Source organism: Mauremys mutica, chromosome 2 (genome assembly GCF_020497125.1).
Source record: "Mauremys mutica isolate MM-2020 ecotype Southern chromosome 2, ASM2049712v1, whole genome shotgun sequence".
NCBI lineage: Eukaryota > Metazoa > Chordata > Testudines > Geoemydidae > Mauremys > Mauremys mutica.
In genome coordinates, this window is record NC_059073.1 from 137261238 (window position 1) to 137286834 (window position 25597).

At 55.9% G+C, this 25597-nt stretch overlaps 1 protein-coding gene across 2 annotated transcripts; it reads left to right on the plus strand.

Moving 5' to 3' along the window:
- Positions 1-3500: 3500 nt before the first annotated feature.
- C2H8orf58 (chromosome 2 C8orf58 homolog) lies at positions 3501-23425 on the plus strand. Of its 2 annotated transcripts, none has more exons than XM_045003059.1 (7): positions 3501-3619; positions 13453-14132; positions 18420-18584; positions 19135-19324; positions 19944-20056; positions 20787-20905; positions 22274-23425. In XM_045003059.1, exons 1-7 carry the CDS (start codon positions 3529-3531, stop codon positions 22374-22376), a joined length of 1461 nt encoding a protein of 486 aa, XP_044858994.1. In that variant the 5' UTR covers positions 3501-3528; the 3' UTR covers positions 22377-23425. The 2 variants fall into 2 exon arrangements, with proteins under 2 accessions (XP_044858994.1, XP_044858995.1); XM_045003060.1 differs by lacking the exon at positions 3501-3619 and adding an exon at positions 3620-4465.
- The last annotated feature ends 2172 nt before the right edge of the window (positions 23426-25597 follow it).

Genomic DNA, 25597 nt, shown 5'->3' on the forward strand with positions numbered 1-25597 from the left:
TAGGAGCTGAGTGGAGGGGGCTACTTCCTTTAGCCCTGGGAGCCTCCTGGGCAACAGCGGCAGTAGGCTGTGACCATGCCTGCGGGGAGCCCTGGGCACCTACACGATGCCTGCCTGGATTGGCCTACATCCCCACCCCATGATGGCTTTTTTGGGTGGTGGGCCTGTATCTGTGCATGCCTGGGTCTGGCCCTTCTCTCTGCTCCCGAGGGACAGTGTCCCCCCACTTCAGTGCACAGCCTTGGACAAGAGAAAGCGGAGTGGGGCGGCCAGGCCCATGGCTAGATGCACGCAAGGCAGGACACAATTCCCCTAATGAAGGGAGCCTCTCTCCACATCAAGAACTACCCCTTGTTTGCATCTGCATAGGCAGCCTGCCCTGTGCCTGCAGGGCTTTGTTTGCCATGCATCTTAGGAACTGGCCAGGATCTAGTACAAGGTGTTGAATAAAATCTCATCACCCCCTTGGACCATCTCCACAAGGCCCCCAGAAGCAATGGGCCAGGCTCTAGTGTCTGCTCAGCTTGAACCCTCTTGCTACACACACATCTTCCCCCAAGCCGTCACCACCCAGGAACAGCAGGAAGCTAAACAGCTATTTACCTTTTGACACCTAATTACCTCTGAGTGCAGCAGGCCTTGGGAGGGATTAGCTGAGGGGCCTTTTGTTCCCTCACCTCTTCACACGCCCTCCCCTGCACGTACATGCCCATCGGCACATACACACATCACCAGGCGCCCCCACACATGCTCAAATGCTTGACCCTATACAGCCAAGAACACATGTCAACACCCAGGCCCCCCACAGGCCTAAGAGCACACACAACACATGTACACCTGGAGACATGCCTGTAAATATGCATGTACACCCATGTGCCTTGCACACACCTGTGTGTGTTCATGCATACATATATACACATACATGAGCCTGGGCGGGCATACACCCTATAGGTCTCTGCCTGAACACCTGTCATCTGGATCTCAGAGCACTTTACAGACCAATGAAACCCCCCTGTGAGGAAGGCAGGTATTCTCCCCAAAGAACAAATGGGGGAACAGGCACAAAGGGAAGTGAGTTGCTCCAGGACCCAGCTTGAGTCAGTTTCAGGGAGTGGGGGGTAATAGAACCCAGGACTCCTGTTTGCTACTCCACCCCTGCTCTAACCACTTGATCACATTCCCTCCTAGGCCCAGCAACAGAACCAAGGAATTCTGCTTCCCAGAGCCCTGCGTGCCACGCTAGATCCACCAAGTTCTCCTTGAGAGCTAGGAATAGAACCCAGGAGCCCGGCCTGTTCTGCATACCTGGCCATGCCCCTTTCACAGACTATGAAGTGAAATGGTTAACACTTTTGATATGTCTGTGAGCTTTAATTAGACTTCCACATTAACACTCCATCAAGGAAATTCACATCTCCTCCTCCTCATTTTTCAGTCTGTCTGCTGATCCCCCCAGCCCATATTGGGTGGGGTGGGCTGGCTATTAGGGTGCAGAAAACCAGATGCTGTCCTGAGTTTGAATGTAAATGTTGAGACTCCAATAGAGAATAGCTGAAAAATCTGGCTGTGTGAATTTGTACTGTTGTAGCTGATGGCTTGTCTCACCTTGTCCATGTGCACAGATAATGAATGCCCCCTCCTTCGGAGTGTCCTGCAGAGAGAGAGAGAGTGTGTGTAAACACACAATTAAAATAGTTATCTGTTTTCCAAGGGAACTGTTGTACCTGGCCATTTTCTCAGGGGTTACAATGAGTTCAACACTAGGGTGGCAACCCTGCCGCATGAAACCTGCTGCTCCATAAAATAGATGCCACACAGGCTGTGGCAAGGCAAGCATCCTCCATACACTGCTGGCCTTCCAGATGCCTCAGTCCTGCACTGGAGAGATGGGGAAACTGAGGCAAGATGGAGCCATACGACTTGACTGAGGCTGCAAAACAAATCAATGGCAGGGTAGGAATAGTTGGCTTGTCATCTCTTCAGGGCAGTGCTTGTCTTTTTGTTCTGTTAGTACAGCATCAAGCACATAGGGATCTTAGTCCTGTAGCCACTACCCTAAGGAATGGAGCCCTGGGGAACCCTGCCTTCTAGACTCCCCTGCTCTAAACACTGGCCCCCCAGCCCAGGAGGCCTGACTCCTAGTTCCTCTGCTCTAACCATACTGCACCTCAGTGTTTTGTTTCATTATTCCTTGATGGCTGCGGGCGAGCTCCAGCTCTGAAATAGCAACGTGCCCTGGGCAGATGCCAAGCGGAGTTCCCTGCTCTAGCTGCTAGTTCGGACTGGTGCTCCTTCCTTGTTCAGGGCATGGTCTAAACTGCTGCCTAGCAGGAACTAAACACCCTAGTAACCCCATATCTCCACTCAGCACAGGTCCCTGCCCCACAAGCTGCACCCCCCACCTGCTTCCAGTGCATTGCCTGGGCTGGCTGAGTGACATCCAGCCAGTCACCTCCCCTCCGAACCATGCCTGCATGTGCTTGTGCTCCATACTATGCACTTCTGCTTGGCCTGCCCTGACACCCGGTGCACGGGGCGAGGGTGACGATCCTCAGTGCACTAGTTCCTACTCCTCCTTAGTTCTGCTGCCTGTGTGGGATATCAGTTCCTCCCCGGAGCTGTGAGCCTGGCTGGCCAATACCCCCATCACTGCCTGCCCCTTCTGCAGTGAGAGAGAGACCCTGGTATGTGCCTGGCTGCAGGGCACCAGGTTGCAGTCTCCTCCAGAACCAACTTGTCCAGAGCCCTGCAATGCTGCCACCTCTGTGCACTGGACAAGATGCCCAGCCTTCAGCAGAGGAGGGGGAAGCCGGGTGATGGGGGGCAGGGTGTTCTCTGTAACTGTGGGGACCTTTCCCACCCTCATCTGTCCATGTGGCATCAACTGGTTGCATTATCCAAGGGTCCCTTGTTTGACTCTATGATCTGTGCCTCTTCTCTGTTCATTTTGTGTTAGCTGATCTCCTTTGTCACTGCAGTGGCACATTCACTTCTTCCCTGTGCCCCTTGTTGGGACTGGGGGCTAGCACTGCATGGTAACGGCCCCTAACCAGGCACAGCTGTTGGCACGACGGGGTTGAATGCCCTGCAGTGTTAATCTCCTCCAGGGAGCGGATTAGTAGGAACCTGGCTGGCTGCTTTCCCTGTTCTTAGAGAGAGACTGAGAACCTCTGTGCGCCAAACTTTTCAGGGGATGACAGAAACCTTCCAGTAATTTTGTGTGGGTGGGTCATTTAATGACAGGAGCCTGTGTAGTGAGAAGCAACCAGGCAGGTGGCTAGTTGAGGGGAACAGGAGAGTGCAATTCACCACTCTTGATATGCAGATATTTTCTGAGCAGTAGCCCTGCAGGGAAATACCCAGGCTTTGGTTAGGACATAGGAGGGGCTACTCCAGGTGTATGTGCATGCAGTTAATTTCTCTTTACAAGTGCATTGATTTTAGCTGGAGGATTAGGCCTCTTAAGTGCTGGATGAAGGTGGTAAATCTAATCAAGAGGATTAGGGTTCCCAATCCCTATTTATCTGTATGAGGGCAGCAGTGGGCAGGTCTGACTTCCTGTCTCTCTCAATAATAGCAGGTGCCCTCAGTTCTGAAGGAGATTTTCTTCCTTTTACAGGTGTAATAGTCTGTTTTTCCATGCCCTATCCCTGTTACTCCAGCCCCTGCCCTCTGTTGGGTGTGCGGTTAGTGTGAACTGGCTTCTTCTCTCCCTGACTCTGCCACTGAATTGCTCTTTAGCAAGTTGCGGCCCCTCTCTGTGCCTCAGTTTCCTCATCTGATAAATCGGTCATATAGCTGCAAAGGGAACCATCTAAGGAGTGGGCCTTTAGATCAGACTGTTGCCCCATCAGGTTGGGGATTGGGCATCATACAAGTATGGGCTTGTACCCCATACTTTGGGGGAAGGCAGCAACTCCACCGGTTAGTTAGGTGCCTTTGAAGATCTGGGCTCACGTGGCGGTAGTACCCTCACTCCTGAGCGGGGCTTTATGCAAACCACCCCCTCTCCGTACCCGTGAGAGATTAGCTCCCTCAACCGATTGTGGAGAGGGGCTGCGGCACCGGCGGTTTCGACAGCTTTATGATGAGTGATTTATTTTCCAGTTCAAGCCAACAAAAGGGACAGTTGCCGCAGCACAGCGCGGGCTGGCTGGGCAGGACTCTTCCCTCCCGAGCCTAAATCCTAGGGCGTGAACAGAGATTTTCTCCTCACCCCCCCCCCTCCATTCACCCCCCCTTCTCTCCGCCCCTCCGGCGGGGGGAGCCGGCCTCTGGGAGCGTCCCAGCCCAGGCAGACCCCTCCCCGCAGGACGCGGCCAGCAGCCCGCCGAGGGGGGCCGGGCAGAGCGAGCGCCCGGAGCCTGGCGCACGCACGCGGGGCGGGAGCCGGTGTCCGCTCGGCGCTGCAGGGAGATGCTGAGGAGGCGGCGGGTCTTCGCGGTGGAGCCGCTCTGGAGCCGAGGTGAGCCCCGCGGGGGCGGGAGCCGCGGAAGGGCGGGGGACGCCCGGGGCTCTGTGCGCTCCGGAGCTTTGCAGCGCCCGTCCATGCGCGCAGCTGGCTCCGGGGTTCGTGCCCCCGCGGAGAGACTCCTCTGCCCGCAGCCCAGAGCGGCCCGGTTCTCCCCCAGAGCTGCTGCTCTGCACGGGGCGCGCTCCTTCCCCGCGCCTCGCAGGGGGTCTCCGCGCCCCCTTGTGCCTACGCCCAGTGCGCCCTGCTGGCAGGGAGCGAGTCTGGCCCGCGAGGTGCGGGGCGCCCTGCTGGGGTTCCTGTTTCCCAGGCTTTCCCTTGGCCCCGTCACCCCCACGCCAGGCCCTTGTTTCTGGGCGCCTTAGGGACGGTTCCTGCTCTGGGTGCCTTGATGGGAGTCCCATTTCTGGGGAGCTCCCTGCTCGGTATGGGATCTGCAGGCACCCTAGGGCACTCCCTGCTCCGTGCACCCGAAGCTTTGGATTTGTTTGGGCTCTATGCGATCCAGCCCAGACAAACAAACTGCCAAGGTGCAGTGCTCCACGCTGCAGCTCCCTCTCTTTGAGGGAAGGGGCGAAGCTAACTTGGTCCGGGATGGGCTTGCCCCGCCCTCAGTTCTGACCTCCCCAGCACAGGGGGCTCCTTCTGCACTGGGGAAGGGGCTTATGGAAAGTCAGTGGGTGCCAGCGCTTTCTGCAGGAGTTCCCTTGGGGAGGGGGGGCGAGGAAGGGGTGTATTTACAGCACACAAACTGTGCTTCCTTATGGGGCTCACTCCCTCCTGGGGTGCAGGTCTCCAGAGTCATCCCTGACCATGACTCCGATCAGTGGTTTAGCCTAGAGCAGATGTGGCTCCACTGAGCTAGGCACACTCGTACTTCCACTGTAGTTCAGTTATTCTCAATCTTTTCCACACCAGAACCCCCTGTAACACAGAAACATGTTTGGGACCCCACCAGCCAGCCATACAGACAAGGCGCATAGCTGGGGACCTCTGGAGCAGAGAGGGTAACTGCTCTTTCCACTGCTGTTCTTGACACCTGATGTCAAACATGGCCCTATCCAACTTGCTGGTGAAACCGGTTTTCTGAACCAGTTTAGCAGTGTGCTGGTGTGGACCTGGCTGAGCAGTGGAGACTCAGACCAGCCCGTCTGTGGCTTTGTCTGTCCCACCAGGACTGCCGTCCTCCAGCGGAAATCACAACACAGCAGGGCCGCCCAGAGGATTCCGGGGGCCTGGGGTCTTCAGCAGTGGGGGGCCCTTCCGTTCCGGGACCCGCCGCCGAAGTGCCCCGAAGACCCGCGGCGGCCCCCCCCCCCCCCGCCGAATTACCGCCAAAGAGGGACCCACCGCCCAAGTGCAGCCCGGTCTTCGGCGGTAATTCGGCGGCGGGGGGGGCCCCACCGCGGGTCTTCGGGGCACTTCGGCAGCGGGTCCCGGAATGGAAGGGCCCCCCGCCGCCGAATTACCTCCGAAGACCGAGCTGAACTTCGGCGGCGGGTCCCGCTTCGGCGGTAATTGGCCGGCGAGGGGTCCTTCCGCCCCGGGGCGGAAGGACCCCCCGCTGGCGAAGACCGGGAGCGGAAGAAGCTCCTGGGCCCGGCCCCACAAGAGTTTTCCAGCCCCCCCCGGAGCGAGTGAAGGACCCCGCTCCAGGGGCCCCGAAAAACTCTCGTGGGGGCCCCGGCGGGACCCGGGGCCTGGGGCAAATTGCCCCTCTTGCCCCCCCCCTGGGTGGCCCTGCAACACAGTCCTGTGAGGAGCAATAATACTCGTGCTGCTCTGTAATTCAGAGTCCCAGAACAATTCCAGTGGGGCTCAGTGCTTTGGGTGTGGGGGGTCCTGCAGGGGTTTCCTGGGTTCTGTTCCTGGCTCTGCTAGTGACTCGCTGTTTGACATGTGGGGTGGGGGTGTCAGTCAGTCTTCCTTCTGAGCCTAGCTCTGAGTTCAGCCCTGCCCTGTTTCCCCTGGATTATTTTGAACCCTATTTCCTCTTCCAGCATGGAAAAGGGGACTCCTCAGAGGGGTGGGAAAGACACAGCCATGCAGGGAATGGAGCTAGGATGCAGGAGAGAGTGAGCTGGAAACCATTCCCAGTGAGAAGCCAGCAGTGAGTCTCTGAGCTCCCGGCATGGGGGCTGTGTACATGCCACACCTATGTCCAAGTGGAGGTGTGCCATGGACAGCTGGCTCAGCTACATGCAGGAGGAGGCTAGTGGGTTTGGGATTGGTGACAGAACAAGGAGGCTTTCAGCTCTGGTTTATGGGATCAAATCCAACTCAGATCCGTAGTAACTGAAAGCCCCAGTTCAGCTACCAGTAGCCACAGGTGTTAGCAGCAGACCAAGGCAAAGAACTGTGCAGGCCATGCAGGTAGGCTGAGCTCCCTCTTGGTCAGCACTGAGGTATGTTGGCAGCATGGACATGTGGAGAGGACAGGGAGGAAGCTTACGCATCAGTTACTGGTGCTGGGCCTGTCCTGGGAATAAGGAAATTAGCAGGGCTGCGCTAGCATGAACATTAAATACACGTGTGTGAGAGAGAGAGAGGGTGGCAAGAGGCCCCATGTATCTGTTATAATCTGTTCCCTCCAGTCTTTCCTTGTAAAACTACCTTGTGTGTGTACATTCCACCCCACCTTGAAACTGGGGGTGGAGCTAACAGTCCCGCAGGCTGATGGAAATATTTGGGAATTACTGGAATTTGTATAAAAATGTCCCCGCAAGGTGGTTTTTTTGGCCATTAATTGCAAAGTTGTTGTTTAAAGGAAATGAGGAATGCTGCAGATTTAACTGCTGCCTGTCTGATTGGGCATTAATCTGCTTGCCAGTCCTACATGCATTTGCCTTTTGGTTGCATGTGCTGTTTAGGTATCTGTCTTATCTTGCTCAAAAACCAATAGGCTCTTGATAATCTGCAGTGTATGGTATGAATGAAATCTTGGTCTTGTGCCACTTCTGTTTTGGTCAGGATACTTCCTGGAATGTGAGGCAAATGTGATGTGTTCTAGTGGACCAAGCATGAAACCAGAGTCCAGGAATTCATGAGTTGGTGCATGACCTTGGGCAAGTTACTTAACCTTTCTAGTATCTCTGTCTTAGCTCAGCTGACTCACAACACCTTGTGAGGCAATTATTGACTGTTCAGACATAGCTCTGGCACAGAACCATGCATCTTCAAAGCAAACTATTGTAGTAGCATTGTTTGTGTATGATTAAATACATAAGAACTAGCTGAGAAGCTGCCCTATAATGGGGTGCAAACAAGAAATTATGTGGTTGTGTTGGATAGTCTGTGTGTCCAGGAGTGGCCCTACATCTTGGTCTCCAGACACAAATCCTGTCCTCCCTGCCTGTGAGGATTAAGTCAGCCCAATGCAGGGCTCTCAGGAAGGGAGAGATGCCCTCCCATAAGACCAACTCTGCCAGACAAGATCCTCAAATCTGGGCTCTGCCGGTGACTTGTTCTCTCTCCAGAAGGGGTGGAAAAGGGGTTTCCATTGGCTGCCACAGCCCGGGCCCCACACTGGGCTCAGCACAACGCCATGCCCGACCCATACCATGGCATGTGCTTGACCACAGCCAGCTCCTATGTTTCAGACATAGGTGTCGATAAAGCTAGATATCTAAATCAATGTTTAGGGCTTGTCTATGTGGGGTGTCTTCCACTTCCAGTATATCCGGAGTTAAACTAATTTGGCATAAATCTGTCCACACATTAAACTAACCTGGAATCGTTAATCTGCTTTAAATTCACACCCTACCTTAGTCCAGTTTAGCTTTCATGTGCAGACAAGCCCTGAGTGATCTAACTCACTTTTCAGATGTGCTGAGCACCTGCAGCTCTGTCTGAAGTGGGAGCAGGACACTTGTCAGTTCTGGAAGCTCTAGCTCAGGGGTCAGCAACCTTTCAGAAGTGTTGTGCTGAGTCTTCATTTATTCACTCTAATTTAAAGTTTCACATGCCAGTAATACATGTTAATGTTTTTAGAAGGCCTCTTTCTATAAGTCTATAATATATAACTCAACTATTGTATGTAAAGTAAATAAGGTTTTTAAAATGTTTAAGAAACTTCATTTAAAATTTAAATTAAAATGCAGAGCCCCTCAGACCAGTGGCCAGGACCTGGGCAGTGTGAGTGCCACTGAAAATCAGCTTGCGTGCTGCCTTTGGCACGAGTGCCATAGGTTGCCTACCCCTGATCTAGCCATTTACTCAGGGTCCTAACTGTTGATCTAATTACCTAGCTTTGTAGATGCTCAAGTTTGAAATGTTGGTGTCTGTGTGGTTGTCTTTCCACCTCCTCGGTCCAGATTTAAGATTTGTTCTTAGTTCGTAGTAATCTTAAGAGTAATACTTTTGCTTAAGGAAGGAGCTGAAATAAGAGAATTGGGAGAGCTCTTCTTGCTAAAACAAGGAGAGGTGCATGAAATAAACTGGTGTCCTAGTAGATGCACAGTCGGGAAAGTAACTGAAATACTTTCCTCATGGATTGTATTTTCTAAATGGACAACCTACCCTAAATTCTCAATTACTGAGGGACAATCCTCACTTATTGCTATATTTGCTTTCCACGACCAACTCTCTGTATAACTTTTCATGAGTGATGTACCCGAATTCTTGGCTGCTAATATCTAAACTGTGTTCTTAAATTTATTCACCTACATTTGGGTTATTGCTGATTATGCACTATATGTATCTTATGACTTTAAAAACAAACTTTGTATTGGTGGGTAATCTAAGCACTACACCCGGATGTACAGACACTCTTTTCTTAACCTGTGTACTATATCATTTTTTAACGTTAGTTTTAATAACATATTAAAATCTGAAATCCATGTGGCTGGTTGGTTGTCCCAAAGCCACTCTTGACCCCTAAACCACCATATTGGCCCATGGGTGGGGTCAGCGGGTGGAAAGGCTTCTTAACAGATAGCTAGACCATCTGGAGGGCTTCCTCCCATGTAGCACCTGGGGGCATGTGCAACTGCCAGCGCTTGTGGCTCAAAGCCTAGATCCACCTGTCCGGCAGCATGGGAATGAAAGCTTGTCTAGCTTGTCTTGGAGGATCTGCTTTCTGGGCCCCTCCCCCACTTCCTGACACTTTCACACTGGGGGTTTTGGGCACCTGTGATGGGAGGAGATGTGGGACTGCAATCTCCGAGTAATTCTTGCTGGTTACATTGGGTGCAATTATATCCCGTATTGCAAGGTGATGGCAGATGCATTCCTGCCTGTGTCTCACGTAGATAAGCAGTTGACCCAGCTATCTCACTGCTGGGCCCTCCCCAGGCAATGCAGCATCCATCCATCAGGGGAACTGAACCCAGCCCAGCTGCACAGATAAGTGTCTTTGGTCTCTAATGTTCCCAGGATGCCAGAGAGGGCGGGAGGGATGGTGTTGGTTTCTAGAAACATTCCCTGCTGGGGGGCTCTGGGGCAGGCCCAGTCTCTGGGGATCAGGGAAGGGTAATATTGCCTGCTCTGAAGGTGCATGTGGCGGCGGCAGAGAGGCCGATCCCAAGCCGTAGTCTCCCCTAGCAGAGACCTGGCCTTGTGGCTTTAAGCCGTGTGTTGCGTGGGAAACGGCATCTTGTCTCCCAGCAGAAAGTGCGTGACTTGTATTCTCTGGGCAGTGACTGGAGACTGTGGGTCAGGCCCCCACCTGAGGAGCTGGCTGCGCTGACCCCAGTGTGGGGCATGGGCTGTGTCGGCCAATGGAAGTCCCTTTTCCATCCCTGCTGGAGAGAGAACGAGTCACTGGCAGAGCCCAGATTGCGGCACCTTAGTGGCTGGGTTGGTCTTATGGGAGTGCCTCTCTCCCTTCCTGAGAGCCCTGCGTTGGGCTGACTTATCCTCACAGGCAGGGAGGATGGGATTTGCCTCCTTGTGGAACCCGTTAACGCTGCAGTGGATCGTGCTTTCCGCCTGGCCTCCACAGGATGGCGCTGGGCTCTGTGTTGCTGGCAGGTCTGTTCCCTCTGGCTTCCCTGATCAGGCTGGGGTATGTTGTCCCTAGTCCAGAGGTGTGTAAGCTATGGCTCTCGGGCCACATCCGGCCCATGGGACCCTCCCTCCTGCTCGGCCCCTGAGCTCCTGCCCCAGGAGGCTCACCTCGGCCCCTCCCCTGCTGTTCCCCCTGGCCCGCAGCCTCAGCTTGCTCCGCCACCAGCGCAATGCTCTGGGCAGTGGGGCTGCAAGCTCCTGGGGCAGCACAGCTGCACAGCCCGGCCTGACCCGGTGCTCTGAGCTGTGCGGTGGCGTGGCTGGCTCCTGGCGGGCGGTGCTGCTGCCTGTCCTGGTGCTCTGAGCAGCACAGCTCTAGCACCACCAGCCACCGGTGCTCCAGGCAGCACGGTAAGGGGATGGGAAGCAGGGGGGTGGGGTGGGCTGGATAGAGGGCAGGGGAGTTTGGGGTGGTGGTCAAGGGGCGGGGGTGCGGATAGGGGTTGGGGCGGTCAGAGGGCAGGGAACAGAGGGGTCGAATGGGGGCAGGGATCCCGGGGGGCAGTCAAGAAGGAGGGGGGGTTGGATGGGGCGGTGGGGGACAGTCAGGGGCTTCAGGGGACAGGGAGAAGGAGTGGTTGGATGGGGCAGGGGTCCTGGGGGGGCAGTCAGGAATGAGGGGGGGGTTGGATGGGGCGGCCGGGGGCAGTCAGGATTGGGGGTTCCAGGGGCAGTCAGGGGACAGGGAGTGTGTGTGGGGGTGGATGGGGCGAGAATTGAGGGGGGATAGGGGGTGGGGGGCTGGGCCACCCCGGCTGTCTCAGGAGGCACAGCCTCCCCTAACTGGCCCTCCATACAATTTCCGAAACCCGATGCGGCCCTCAGGCCAAAAAGTTTGTCCGCCTCTGCCCTAGTCAGTATCCCTAATAGCGGTGGGGAGGGTGACTTGTGTGCGCTAGTGGCAAGGGAAGCGTAGAAACAGGGCTCTTAAATCCTGGTGCCTGCTGACAGCGTGAGGAGTGGGGCAGGGAGAGCTATGCTGAGCTGGGAAGTTATCCCTCCGTGCAGCAGGGCTGTGGTGCCCAAATGAAAGCACCACCTGCTGACAACCCTTGAGCCAGCGCCCTTCCCCGGGCTGGGGGACACTTGACCCTCTCACGGAGTGACGTGGTGAGAGTGGCAGTTTCAGCGGAGCCTTGGCTTGCTCAGCGCCAAGGAATGCGGTTTGGGCCTGGTGCCAGGAGGGAGCTGTTTACAAAGCACCTCTGCAATGCAATTCACAAAGGACCTGGGATCTGGGTCGGGCCCCAGGGGATGTTTCCAGGGAGACTTGGGACGCGCTGGGCTGTCAGATGCGCGCTTGGCAATGGGCTGCAAAATGCAGAATGAATCCACCCGGCTGGGTGTAAGAACTTGAGGTCAAAGGATCCCAATTCCTAACCCAGCCGCCGGAGGAGGGCTGGGGTCACAGTGCAGGGAGATGGATGCAGCTTCCAGGGAAATGGCGAGTGACCCTCTCTGAGCTGCCCTTGCAGAAACTAGATCAGACCTCTGTGTTCTGCAGCCAGGGGCAGGGCAGGATCCGTTTCTGCTCCCCACTCCAGTCACACATGTCCCAGGCACCAGCAGCTCCCATCCCTCTCGGAGAGGGTCCCGCAGCCAGGTGGCTCTCTGTTGGGAAAGCGTTCCCTGATAACATCTCCCCCACAGTTACTGTGTCCTCTACCCCTAATGCACACGCCTCCCAGGGCTTCATGGAGGGTTGTGCTCTGGCTTGGAGGAGGTGAGCTCTCAGGCCAGGGGAAAGGAGTGTGACTCAGGGCAGCTTGAGTCCCTACGCCTGCGGTTTGCCTGGGAGGCTGGAAACCCCAGGGACGGGTGAGGGATGGAGGAGGGAGAGCCTTGCGTCTTCACAGTGGACTTTATTGTAGGAGCAGACCCTAAAGCTGAGAGCAAGGGGCGGTGGGTGGAGGAGGTGGCTGGAGAGGGAGGACTCTACCCTTGGGGTCCAAGCGGTGTGAGTCCGAAGGGGAAGCAGAGGAGCTGGCTCTGGATAACGGTGGGCTGCTGTAGCCCTGAGGCGATGCAGTAGGATACTAATGCTTCCGACTGCGCCTGAGCTGTTCATGGGAAGGGCTGGGGTGATGGTGGAGGTGGATTTTTGTCCCTTAAACAGCTTAGCTGAGCCACAGCTTGGGGGTGGGGTGGAGGATTCAATGAGGGGACAGGAGGGTGGGTGTCTTCCTTGTCTCCCTGGGGTGTTTCTCTATATCCAGTGGACCAAAGTTATTCAGGAGAGGGCTGGGACAGGAGGTGCTGCATGGAAGTGCATCGGCAGAGCTGTGTGGGAGGCTCAGAAATGGACTAACAGTGGGGGGGGGGCTGTCAGAGTATCGGGGGTGCATCAGCAGAGCTGGAACGGGGAGCCCAGAGCTGGGAGATGAGGTTTCTCAGTAAAGCCAGGTGGGAATCACTGGTCTGGAAGAGCAAGGCAGAGCTGTGGGAGTGCACTGGGCTGGAATAGCTGGGGAGCTGAGGCGCTGGCAAAGCTGCGGGGCTGGATTAGCAGCGTGGGGTGGGGGAGGCTTGCACACAGCTGACCGACTGGTTCCGGGAAGAACGATGCTTTCAGTGAGGACTAGATTGACACACACCTTGTAAAAGGAGGGGAGCAGGGGCTGGGGACTGCAGTGGCTGGCCCCTGATGTCCCAAGGACTACAGAGATGCATGTGTTGTCTTTACCCTTTGCACAAACTTCCATGGTGAACTCCCCCCCACGCTCTCTGCTGCGTTTCTCCCTGAAACTCCCCGCCCGCCTGAATCACCAGGAGCTGCGGTTGTTCACCTTGGAATTCGCATGGAGCAATAAGGGATAGGCATGGGGCAGGGAAGAAGGCTGGAGTCAGGGGGAGGGCTTGCCGGCTGGGCAGGTACCATATTCGAATAGCCACAGGTAAGGAGGAGACAGGGCTGCGGTGCTCTGGAGGAGGGATGGAGCCAGCCTCTCTGACAGTCCATCTCTCTTGCCTCACAGATGGCGCACGGAAGCCCTGGGAGAGCTGCGTGGTGCTAACCTCGGCCAGCGTCTACCGCAAGCTGCAGGAAGCCTCCGGAGAGAGCACGGATCCTGCTCCCGAGCCACAGCGGGCCAGCAGAATGAGCGGCGAGCTGGGCCTATGGGGCCCGGCCGGGTCACCGACGGAGCCTGACCTCCCCCACCAGCTGGGCCTCTTCCCAAAGAGCGGGCGGCTCCTCAAGTCGGAGTCGGAGGACTCCGGGGTGGAGATGGCCGGCAACGAGAACTCACCCTCCACCCCGCTGGGCTCGGAGAGCAGCTTCTCTCTGGACTGTCTTGATGGGTTTCAGCCCTCCACCGCAGATTCTGCTGCCAGCGACCCAGAGGAGGGCTGCCCCGAAGCAGAGGGGCCAGAGGAGCCAGACCCTCTCCGGGAGCGGGCCTACCTCCGGAACCTGTCGGTCAGCAAGAAGCTGGCCCAGGTGCTGCAGCGCTCTCGGAAGCTCCACGCGCCCAGCCGCTCTCCCAAGCCGCTCGGCCGGAACAGCCTGAGCCTGGTGGAACTGGAGCTGTTGGCCTCCTACGGCTTGCAGGGGCTGAGCGGAAAAGAGGGGGCTGCAGAGGGACACAGCCAAGCCCTCTCCAGCCGCCGGAGCCTAGAGGGACAGAGCACTGAGTCCTGTGGGGAGGAGGCGGAGGTGAGTGCCGGGAACAGGCTTCCTTGTGGTTCAATAGGGGCTGGCTGGGGTGGAGAAGAGGGACAACCCCCTCCCCCCTCAGACCTGTAGCAACTGGACTGACTTCCAGCAGGTGTGGCCTCTATGGGGCCAATGGGTTAAGAGACGTAGTGGTTCTGCATGGAGCAGCAGCCTCACGCTGATGCCATAGCGTAAAGGTGGCAGCAGTTGAAACACAGCTCCCTGGGTGATGCGATGTGGCCTGGGCCGCAGGCACTGCTGCGAGGAAGCCTGTGCGTTCTCCCCTGTATTGGGGGCAGGGAAGACAGGATGGCTATCACCCCACCACCTCTAGCCCATCTTGCCACAGGCAGGGCGGGGTGGTTTCAGATAGGGAAACGCTCCACGTTTCCATCCCATGACACAAGCACGTGGAAGTGCCTCTAATTAGATTGTGGTGTCATCACTGCGCCTGTGATGACTAAGCTGGGATGCTCCAAGTGGCGTGGGCAGACGCTGGGCTGGTTGTAAGTGGAACTGGGCCAATAACTGACTTTCCAGTTTGCTGGCAGTACAAAGAGTCGGGAAAAAATTAGTTTGGGGTCAAAGGAAAGGTTTGGTTTTGATGTCGAGGTTTTTTATTTTTGAAACTAAATGGAAGGAAATTTCAGGGAAAAAGTCGTTTTGAATCGAGATGAGGGGGGAGGCAATATATTTTATTGGGCCAACTTCTGTTGGTGAAAGAGACAAGTTCTGAGCTCCATAGAGCTCTTCTTCAAGCTCCTCTGCCTCCCCCACCTTGTCCGTCTGTCTGTCTGTCTCCTATCCTGGGACCCACGCGGCTACAACAGCAGCAGCAAACAATTTTCAGTTGAATCATTTTGACTTTTTCGTTTGGAATTTTGTTGTCCATCTCCCCATCCGTTGTGTTCCCTGCGGCCCCCTCTCCCACCCCCCCAAAACAACAACCCCCAGCACCCCCCCCATTCAGGGCGCTGTCTCGGAGTTGCTGAATCTGCATGTCCACGTTTTGCCTGAAGGTGTTGTCCAGCTATAGTCATGAGGTTTCACCTGGCTCCGATGTCCAAGTGTCCTGGTGATTCCTATCCTGAGATGCAGAGCCCTCTGGTCACGTGACCTCGGTTCTCTTTGGCATGGGGGCAGTGCCAGTTCCGCCTGTAGGGCTAGCCTGTGGGTCATTGAAAGAGAATTTGCTGGGATCCTGTCTGCGCCCGTTGTCCCTCCCAGCTGCTTTGCTGGTGCACCTGCCCCTCTCCAGAGCACTCATTTCAGGGTCCCGATGCCATGTGCTGGTCCATGCAGCGTGGCCTGCTTGGTGCATGCTTGCAATGACTCATTAGAGTTATTGTTAGTGAGCTGGAGTGTAGAGCTCTTAGGCCTTACATCTGTGCCTGGCTCTGCTGGCTTAGTGGGGCCAGCTGGACTCTCCCCACACCGCCATCTCCTCTCACTCACTCCAGGTGGGACGGCTCCTCCTTTGCCCCTTAGAGGTCCCAGGATGTCTGTGGGACCTGTCCAATGTACAGAGCCCTCTGGGGATGCTGTAGTCCCTCGCCCTGCGTGTGCTGATGGATAGTGGCATGTTGGGGTCATCCCCCCAGGGCCGGTGCAAGGAAGTTTCGCACCCTAGGCAAAACTTTCCCCTTGTGCCACCCCAGCTAACCCCGCCCTCCGCGGCAGCTAACCACGCTCCCGCCCCCCCCACCAGAGGACCCCCCCCGCGGCAGCTAACCCAGCCCCCAACCCGGGGAGCCCGCTGCCCCCCCACCCTCTCGGCAGCTAACCCCACCCTCGCGGCAGCTAACCCCGCCCGGGGAGCCCCCCCCCGCCCTCGCGGCAGCTAACCCCGCCCGGGGAGCCCGCCCCAGCTCACCTCAGCTCCACCTCCTCCGCTGAGCACGCTGGTGTTGCTCTAATTTTCCTCCCCTCCCAGGCTTGCGGCGCCGATTGGAGGAGACTTAGAGCAGGGGCTGTGTGCTCAGTGGAGGAGGCAGAGTGGAGGTGATCTGGGGCGGGGAGCGGTTCCCCTGTGCGCCTCCCCCCGTTACTGCGGGTGGCCCTCCCCGCGCCCCCCACGCCCCAGCTCACCTCCACTCCACCTCCTCGCCTGAGCGGGCTTTTAGGCGCCCTCAACCCAGTTTGCCTAGTGGTTGCACCAGCCCTGCATCCCCCGCTCTGACTGCCAGGGTGAGGGGCAGCTCCTACAGGCTAGGTAGGGGTGGCAGTGGGGCTGGGAGCTGGTGGCAGCACTGGGGAGGAAGTTTTGATGCTTGGCCTGAAGATCTGAAGCTCTTTATAGCTATTGATAACCCTCACCATCCTCCTGGGAGATCCCGTAACTGCTACGGGTTGAGGAAACTGAGGCAGAGAGAACCAAAGGAACTCGCCCAAGGTCTGTGGCTGTGGGACTGACTGTCAGTCCATGGTGCCAGCTGGGTTGCTGTGATTGCTGTGAGCCATGGGGAAGTACCGTACAGCTGGAGGGGAGCAGTGAGATGGGATGGGGGTCAATGAGACCCCCCCACACCCTGGGGCTTCGAGGGGCCAGGATACCACTCGGACGAGAGCCTGTGTTGCCAGACAGAGCAGCCCGCTGCTGGAACTCCTCCCTGCTCCTCTCCCCTTTGCCTTGTGGGAGCAGCTCTCCAGCCACCTGCTAAGCAGTTCCCCAGGCAGGAGTAGCGCTGTGCAATCCCTGCCCAGCCTGAGACTCCCTTCCAGCCCAGCCACTGAGACTGTCCAGTGTCTGGGGCCTTCCAGGGGCTGGGCGTCTGGCAGGGGGGTTGGGACACAAGAAGGCTGGGTAGATATGGAGAGGCCCATTGGGAGGATCTGTGGGAGTCTGCTGGCTTCCCTGTCTGGGCTGGTCACTGGCCGGAGCTCTGGCCTGTCACCTGGAGACCCCGGAGCTCAGGGCTGCAGGCTGCATTCCAGGGATTGATCCAAGGGCCAGAGGCCAATGGCAGTGGCAAGATACAGGTGCCATGCGGACAGGTAGATGCTGGACTCATTGACCTGAGATGGGATTGCCTGGCTGAGAGGAGCTGTTGGGTGGGGAAAAGGCTGCTGCTCCATGAACTTTGTGCTTTCCATCAGTATAACAGGGGGCTTGTACTTCCAGCTGGCGTGGCAGCAGGCAGAGCACTGCTGTGAGGGAAGTTCACAACCTCCCCAGTAAGCAAAGGGGGGCAGTGACCTCAAGGAATGTAACCTTCATTCGGCCCCAACCCCAATTACACAGTGAAGTGTTTAACCACCCTCTGAACATAACCTGTCCTCTGCTGCGACGTGTCCGTCCACGGCTCTGTCCCTCCCCGGTGCAGTGCGTCTGTGCGCTGCTCCGTGCTGGGAAGTGGGAGGAGGTGTAGGGCTTGGGTGTCTCTGTAGGTCCCGGAACGATGGAGCTGGCAGAGTCCAGCCTCTGCAGCTTTGGCTCCTTGCTTGCTCTTAGAACTGAATAAGCCCTGAGCCTCATCTCCTCTTGGATTGTCCCTGGCATAGATCCGATTCCACCCCCCTCCAAAAAACCCACAAACAACCCACTCTCCCCGTGTGAGGAGAGGGATGGAGCCAGCCTGCATCAGGCATAATTGGGATGCCCTAGTTTCATAATCTGGTTTAAACCCCTTAAACAGCTGCTATCTCTCTAGCTACCTCTTCAGAGTGTGTGTTGCTGAGGAAGTGCCAGCAGTCAGGGGGCTACAGGGGCTGAATGTGGGGGAGGAGGAAATCTGACTGTGCCCCCAGCCCTCCCCCGGGGGTTCTGCAAATCCAGATCTCCATCTAGGTGCTTCGCTCTGCCCTGACCCACCCCTCAAGGGTGTGTTGTGGCGTGTTCATGGCACGGACCCTGAGGCTAGCACTGTGGGAGAGGCCAAAGGCGGCTGTATCAGCTATTCACATTGGTGCTGTTCCTGGGGAGGCCAGTGTGGGATCTGGGAGCCAGGAACGGATGCAGGGAGCATTGCAGTCTGAACACAGCCCCTGTTGGGAAGGTTCTGATCTGTCCCATCCTGGCCACACCATGGAGATCGTCCCCAGCTGTGTGTTTCTAGTACACTCCCTCTGGGATGGGTCCCCTCTAGTGAATAGCCCCTCCATGGACCTCTCCCCACCCTGCCCCCCAGGTTACTGCGTTTGTTTCTGGGCACCTTGACCCCTTGCAAGATGTTGACAAACTGGGGGGAGCAACAAGTGCTGCCCTGGTGGGAGCGACTGAGAGCTGCAGGTCGTGCCCTGTCCCCAACGCTGCCTGTGCCTGACGCGCTGTGCTGTGTCATCCCCCAGGTGCGGAGAGACTCCTCTTTAACCCTCCCTGGCCAGGGCCTGCGCTACCTGGAGCACATCTGCCTGATGCTGGAGAAGATTGCCCAACTGCAGCAGGCCAACCTGCAGCTCCAGCAGCAGCAGAAGGCGATGGAGAGTCGGCTGTGGGGCCAGCAGGCTGAGAACGTAAGGCTGGCCGTGCGGGGGGGCACAGGGGAATGGGCATGGCTAGGAACCAGGGTGGGAGGGCAGTGGTTAGGTCTTACCATTCCTTAAGGGAGGATGCAGCTGCTTGTCCAGTTGTATCCCCCAGAAAGAGTCGCTGCACACCTTGCAGTCGTGTGATCCCCTGGGAGGAAGGTGGGGTATGTGTGTGTGGGTCCTCTGTCCTCTTAGATCTCCAGCCATGGTGGGGCTGTCTCAGATACACCTCTGCCTCAATATAACGCCACCCGATATAACGCCGTATAGCAGCGCTCCGAGGGGCGGGGCTGCGCACTCTGGTGGATCAAAGCAAGTTTCACCTACAACGCAGTAAGATTTTTTGGCTCCTGAGGACAGTGTTCTATCGAGGTAGAGGTGTACTTTTGAGGAAGAGGGGGAAGGTGGGTCTTCCCTGGGTTTTGGGATTCCTTTCGCTATGAGGGTGGGGGCGGGAATGACTAGAGGTCTCCCCTCACCCCCCAAATCCCTGCAGCTGCTTTTTTTCACTCCATGCATCCTCTCTGCCTGGCAGGCGGTGCCGTCTGAGGAGAGGCCATGCAGAGCCCCAGAAGAGGGGGGGCTGTCCCAGCCAGAGCCTGAGAACAGGGTGGAGGTGGAAATGCAGGAGGAGGATTTGCCTCTGGACTCTTGGAGGCCCCACCCCTTCAGGGCGCGCTCAGCCTCAGACACCAGAGTGCTCCAGGACCTGCCCAGGAGCTCAGGTGAGTGAGCCTGGCTTGAGTAGCAGCCCCAAGTCCCAATCCCTTCCCCTGCGTGTCCTGGCGGCAAGGAGCTCCCTCTCTGCACCCCTGAAATTAATGAGACCCATGCTGTGCAAATTGAATGTCCTCGCTGGGGTGGCTCATTCCTTGGGGAGGGGGACAGGGCTGCTGCTAAGGATTTCTCCACCCTCCCGTGAATATGCCCCACCCTTCCGATCTGACAGCAGCTCCCTCGGATTTTCCACTGGCCAGCTTTCTCCCTGTAGAGCAATGCCCCAAGCCCCCTTGGGGCTGGGTGTGCTGCCCCCGCTGGCCTGGGGAGAGCGAAATCCCAGACCAGGAAGTCTATCTCCCACCTCCCCGGTAAATGCCAAGCACAGGGTCTCTGGCATTAAAAAGGCCTGGGCTCTGAAATTAAGCTTGGTGAATGATGAATGAGGCTTTCCCAGGTGGGTGTGCAACTCTGAAACCATTAAAGCAGGGAGTACTGACCCCAGGCTCTGGCCATGTGGGGCTGGCCCTAGTGCTAGATGGCCTGGGTTCTCTCCCGGGGGCTGCGTCTGGACTGATCGCTTTAACTCAGCAGATAATGGGTGCTGATGCTGTCTCTTCCCTGCAGAGAACGAGCCAGTCTGCTCCAGGAAGACAGCAGTGCACTGCGTCAGCTCACCCACCCTGCTGGATCAGCCGGACTGGGGAGCCCATACCCTACCGCCAAACATGAGACCCAGGGTAAGTTTCATGCCCTGCAGAGCAGGGATGGGGAGGGGAGGGAGAAAACAAGGATCCCCTACGAATTCCATATGAATCATCCTGATGCTGTGAAGACCCTGTATGTGCATCTAGTTCTGGTGTCCTTCTTTGCCTGTGGTGGGCCGGCACTTACCCAGTGTGTCTAACTCTTATTGCCAGAAGCTGGGAACAGGCGACAGGGGATGGATCACTTGATGATGACCTGTTCTGTTCATTCCCTCTGGGGCACCTGGCATTGGCCACTGTCGGAAGACAGGACACTGGGCTAGATGGACCTTTGGTCTGACCCAGTATGGCCACTCTTATGTTCTGTCTCTCCTGGTGCCGCTTGCTAAGCTGTTCTGCAGGCGAGAGTAGCGCTGTGCAATGCCTGCCCAGCCTGAGCACCCCCTTCCCCCCCACCCCCCCGCCACTTCCAGCAGCTGCAGGGGAAGTGGCTTTTTGGAAATGCTTCCTGACAGCCAGCAGCTGAGACTCTTGTTTATCCCTTCCCAACCACTCTACCCGGGGAGGGGTTTGGGGTTCCTCTGCCCCTGCCAGAGGGAAAGCCCTTCTTTCTGCCCTGCCCATGTCTCCTGAGGGAGAGTTATCCCTGAGAACGGGGGTTGGGTGTTCGGGTGCCAGGGCTCTGGCTTGCACCTACGTGGCAGGAGAAGCCGCTGCCCTCACTCCTCCCTTGCTTCACCGCTGCCGTCACTCTTCCTCTCAGAACGACCGCTCGCACTGGGGGAAAGTCAAAGTGCTGATCAACAGGATCACCAGGAAATCCATCCGGGCCAGCGAGCCGTCCCCGTTCGGGGAGTCTGCCATCGACAGCAGACACTGTAGGTAAGGCTGCCCTAGCCTAGAGACTGAGCAGGGAAGAGAAGGCAGCTCCTTGTGAATAGACTGCTGGGAAAGCCCTGCAGACATTCACCCCAGCTTGGGTACAGACGAGGGAGAGGCAGGGCAGGCTCCTTCCTGTGACGCTCAGCCATGCTGGAGGGAGCCCAACGGGGGGGGGGGGGGCAGTCTCCATGGCCCACTTGATCCATGGCCTCTCTGCTGAGGAGGCCAAGGGTCCCAGGTTGTTCTGTCTGTGATGCACAGATTCCAAGGCCAGAAGGGACCATTCTGATACCAGTCTGACCTCCAGCCTAGCGCAGGCCAGAGAAGGTCCCCAGAATAATCCCTAGAGCAGATCTCTTAAAAAAAAAATAAAAAAAAATAAAAAAAAAAATCCAACCTTGATTTGAAAAGTGTCAGTGCTGGGGAATCCACCGTGGCCCTTGGTTGGTTAGTTCCAATGGTTAATTACCCTCAAGGTTAAAAACGTACCCGATTTCCAGTCGGAATTTGTCTAGCTACAACCTCCAGTCATTGAATTGTGTTAGACTTTCCTCGGCTCGATGGCAAGAGTATTAAATATTTGTTCCCCCTGTTGATACTTAGACTGTGATCGTCACCTCTTCACCTGCTCTGTGTTAAGCTAAATACATGGCGCTCCCCCGAGTCTGACACTAGAAGGCAGGCTTTCTCATCCTTTAGTGGTTTTCAGCTCTTCTCTGCACCCTCTCCAATTTACCAACATCCTTCTTGTGGGCAGGTGGCCCCTAGAACTTGTTTCACCCAGGCCACCAAGCCATCAGCAGGTGGGAGATCCCTCCTTGGTCACCACCACCCCAGGACCTAGGGATGGGAGGCCCCATGTGCCATTCCCCCGCAGCCAGCTATTTCCCCCCAGGAGCGCCCCCTGTATATGCTGCCTCTCGCTCTAGCTGCCTAAGGATGAAACCGTTTACTGGGCAGGTGCCAGAAACCGGGACCCTGGGAGCAGCAGCCTGGCAGAAGGAGCAAGGCATGAGCTGTTCATAGTCCGGGGAGCCTGGGTGTGAGTCCAGGGGAAAAAGGAAGCTGAAACCACTGCCCCCTAGTGGTGCAGTTGGAGAAGTGCCTCCCTGGGTAGGGCAATGCAGCTCTCTCTCTGCAATGGGGACTGAAAGGAGTGGCTGAGGGAGAACTGAAGGGGACAGCTGTTTCTCCCTGCCCTGTGCCTCTGCCAACCTATCACAAGCCAGAAATGGATGGCTGGGATCCAAAGGGCCGTGGGTATAATTTGCTGGCTGATCTGGGATTTGACAGGGGAGCACGTTGCCTCAGCACTGGTATATGGTGTCCCCAGCCTGACATTTTCCACCCCCTGCTCTTCCCTTGCAGTCTGGAGGCTTCACTGGAGAAACAAGGCTCCCACCCGAGGAGGAGCTTCCTGCCAGCACTGGGGGTGAAGAAACACCGCTCGAAAACCCTCTCTGTGCGCTGAGCGCCCCGAGGCTGCGGGAGCCTCTTGAAGACCTGAAGGATTTAAAGCTGCTGAGTCTTCCCTGCCGTGAGCGGGGGAGCAGTACACACACACCACGAAGGGTCCCCTTCATCCCACTGCCCCCTCGACGCTGGTTTGGATTGCCCAGTCTCGCCTGCTTCGATGAGTTTGATGGGTTTTCTGGCCCTTCCGTGGAAAAAGGAGGAAGTGAGGGGCGGGTGTTGCTCTGTTGTCTGTTCCTGTGGAGCTGTGACATTGAAGCCAAGCAGCTGTGGATCAAGCCTGCTTAGACATATGAACGCTGGGGTGCACGCTCTCCCTACTAACCTCTCGCGGTGGGCATGTGTAGGAGGCTCGTTCCTCCATTGAGGCAGGTCCTCAAGGAACCTGGTTTAGCCCCAGCAGGCTCTGGTGTCTGTTTCCATATTCTTCCCCTCCACACACGCACACACCACCACCACCACCACACACATACACACACCCTTGCCCAGCATCTCCCTCTGGGTATGTCTGTCTTCAGCAGGCTGGTTCTGAAATCTTGCTACTTCCTTGCTTGCAGTGTGCTGCTGCAGAAGCTAGGAGGCGCTCTCAGTGCTAGCTGACTCTCTCCCACCACCTTCCTCCTCCTGTGACTGCAGGCGGCTCCAAGGCTGCTCTTGGTATCAGGGTCTCAACAGTGGGTAACAAGGAGCATTGACCACTGGGCCGCTCTCCTGCGGACCTTAACTGAACTATGGAGCTGACTTGTGTGCCACCGGAAGTCTCCTTCCCTCCTAAGGGGATGTCCATCCATGCTCCTGTTCTGTTCAGACCCCTGCCTAGGCTGGGATTCCAGTTCTGGGGGGTCTCTGCACAGCAGTGAGAAATCCCCAGCATTGTCGAATGTGAACTAATTCATCTGACTGCTTAGTCCACCACTGCTAGCACCTGGTCATTTTGTAAATGCACCAGTGTATTTGTATGTAATGTATTTATATGGCCTCATGGAGAGAGGTGCTTATGGAGGCTGATGGATTCTTAGACACTTAAAAAAATAAACTACCACTGAGTTTTGCATCCTGATCTGTAAAGTGAGAGATGGGGGCATCTTTCTCACGCCCCCACGCTACTGGGCTGTAGGTTGGCCAATGGGGAGTCTGTGCATGCAGGGCCTTTCTGCGTGATAGGACTCATGAGTGTGTGCGCCGTTCTGGCAGCTTGTTGGTATCCGTCTACCATGCAGGAGTCCCAGGATCCTCACCTCTCACGCTCTGGCCTGTCAATATTGGGGAGATAACAGCTTGGCCTAAGAGACCAGTGCAGCATGAAGTGCCATGTGCTGCTACTCCACCTGAGCCAGCCCCTCTGCTAGGGCAAGGGATGAATTGGTCACCCAGTGTCAGCCTCATGCAGGCTTCATGACCTAGCCGTACTCTCTGGCTGCAGAGGAGTCTGCGTGAGAGTGGCACTGGGGACAAATCAGCAGCGTAGCACGTAGGGAGTAACACGCGTAGTGGAAAGGTAACCAAAGGAGGTGAGCTAAAGATCCAGGCTGCATGGAGGACATTAATCAGGAATCTCTTCAGAGGTCATGACAAATGCATGGAGCACAACTGCACAGGAATCAAGAGAAGATGCAATTGTGACCATGCTCTTAATGCTGAATGCCCACGTCTTCTAGGATCCAAGGATGTTGGGTACCTGGAGTAGGGTCAGCCCCAGCACTGCCTCCTGTCCTGCATATTCCTGCTGTTGCTTCTGTCTCCTACCTACTCCCCTTTGGCATCACTGATATCTGTAACTCCAGATACTTAGCATTTATAGAGCACTTACCAGTGCTTTTCAGACGTAAGAGTGGCCATATTGGGTTAGACCAAAGGTCGATCTAGCCCAGTATCCTGTCTTCCGACAGTGGCCAGTGCCAAGTGCCACAGAGGGAATGAACAGAACAGGTAATCAAGTGATCCATCCTCTGTCGCCCATTCCCAGCTTCTGGCAAACAGAGGCAAGGGACACCATCCTTGCCCATCCTGGCTAATAGCCATTGATTGACCTGTCCTCCGTGAACTTATGTAGTTTTTTTTTAACTCTGTTATAGACTTGACCTTCACAACATCCTCTGGCAAGGAGTTCCATGGGTTGACTGTGCATGGTGTGAAAAAATACTTCCTTCTGTTTGTTTTAAACCTGCTGCCTATTAATTTCATTTGGTGACCCCTAATTCTTGTGTTATGAGAAGGGGTGTAAATAACTTTATTTACTTTCTCCAAACCAGTCATGATTTTATAGTCCTCTATCATATCCCCCCTTAGTCGTCTCTTTTCCAAGCTGAAAAGTCCCAGTCTTATTAATCTCTCCTCATACGGAAGTTGTTCCATACCCCTAATAATTTTTGTTGCCCTTTTCTGAACCTTTTCCAAGTCCAATATATCTTTTTTGAGATGGAGCAACCACATCTGCACAGAATATTCCAGATGTGTGCGTACCATGGATTTATATAGAGGCAATATGATATTTTCTGTCTTATCTATCCCTTTCTTAATGATTCCCAACATTCTGTTCACCTTTTTGACTGCCGCTGCACATTGAGTGGATGTTTTCAGAAAACTATCCACAATGACTCCAAGATCTTTCTTGAGTGGTAACAGCTAATTTTAGACCCCATCATTTTATATGTAGAGTTGGGATTATTATATGTATAGTGAATGATGAAGACTTCTGACCTACAGACCTGTACAGAAGTAACTATAGCTGAGAGCAGGGCCTGCTCCAGGCACCAGCCGACCAAGCATGTGCTTGGGGCGGGGTGGCGCTCGGTTTTTTTTTTTTTTTGGTTCGGTGGGGCAGCGCTGGAGGGTTTTTTTTTTTTGATTGTTTTTGTTTCGGAGGTGTGTGTTTGGGCAGCGAGGCGCTCGGAGGGGCGAGGGCTTCGGCGGCGCGGTGCTCTTTTTTTTTTTTTTGCTTGGGGTGGCAAAAAAGTTAGAGCTGGCCCTGGCTGAGAGGCAGAATAGAGAAGTGATAGAATGGAGAGGGCGAAAATGGAATTTGGTTCTTGTGCTCACATGATAGATATCTACAGCAGGTGCTTGTGTGTGTGGACAGACTTGCTATCTAAGGAGCATGTTGGGCTGTATAGACAGGGCAGAGACAAGGGGTTAACGGTTTTCTGGCCCCAGGAAAGATCACAGCTTTCTCAAGTGCAGGGATTTGTAAGGTTGCTGAGCCAAGCCTGTGGGAAATTA

Coding starts and splice junctions, on each gene's coding strand:
- C2H8orf58 (XM_045003059.1), top strand. CDS start 3,529: ATGAGGGCAGCAGTGGGCAGGTCTGACTTCCTGTCTCTCTCAATAATA. Junction 3,620..13,452: donor AGATTTTCTTCCTTTTACAG/GTGTAATAGTCT, acceptor CTTGCCTCACAG/ATGGCGCACGGAAGCCCTGG. Junction 20,057..20,786: donor CGCCAAACATGAGACCCAGG/GTAAGTTTCATG, acceptor TCTTCCTCTCAG/AACGACCGCTCGCACTGGGG.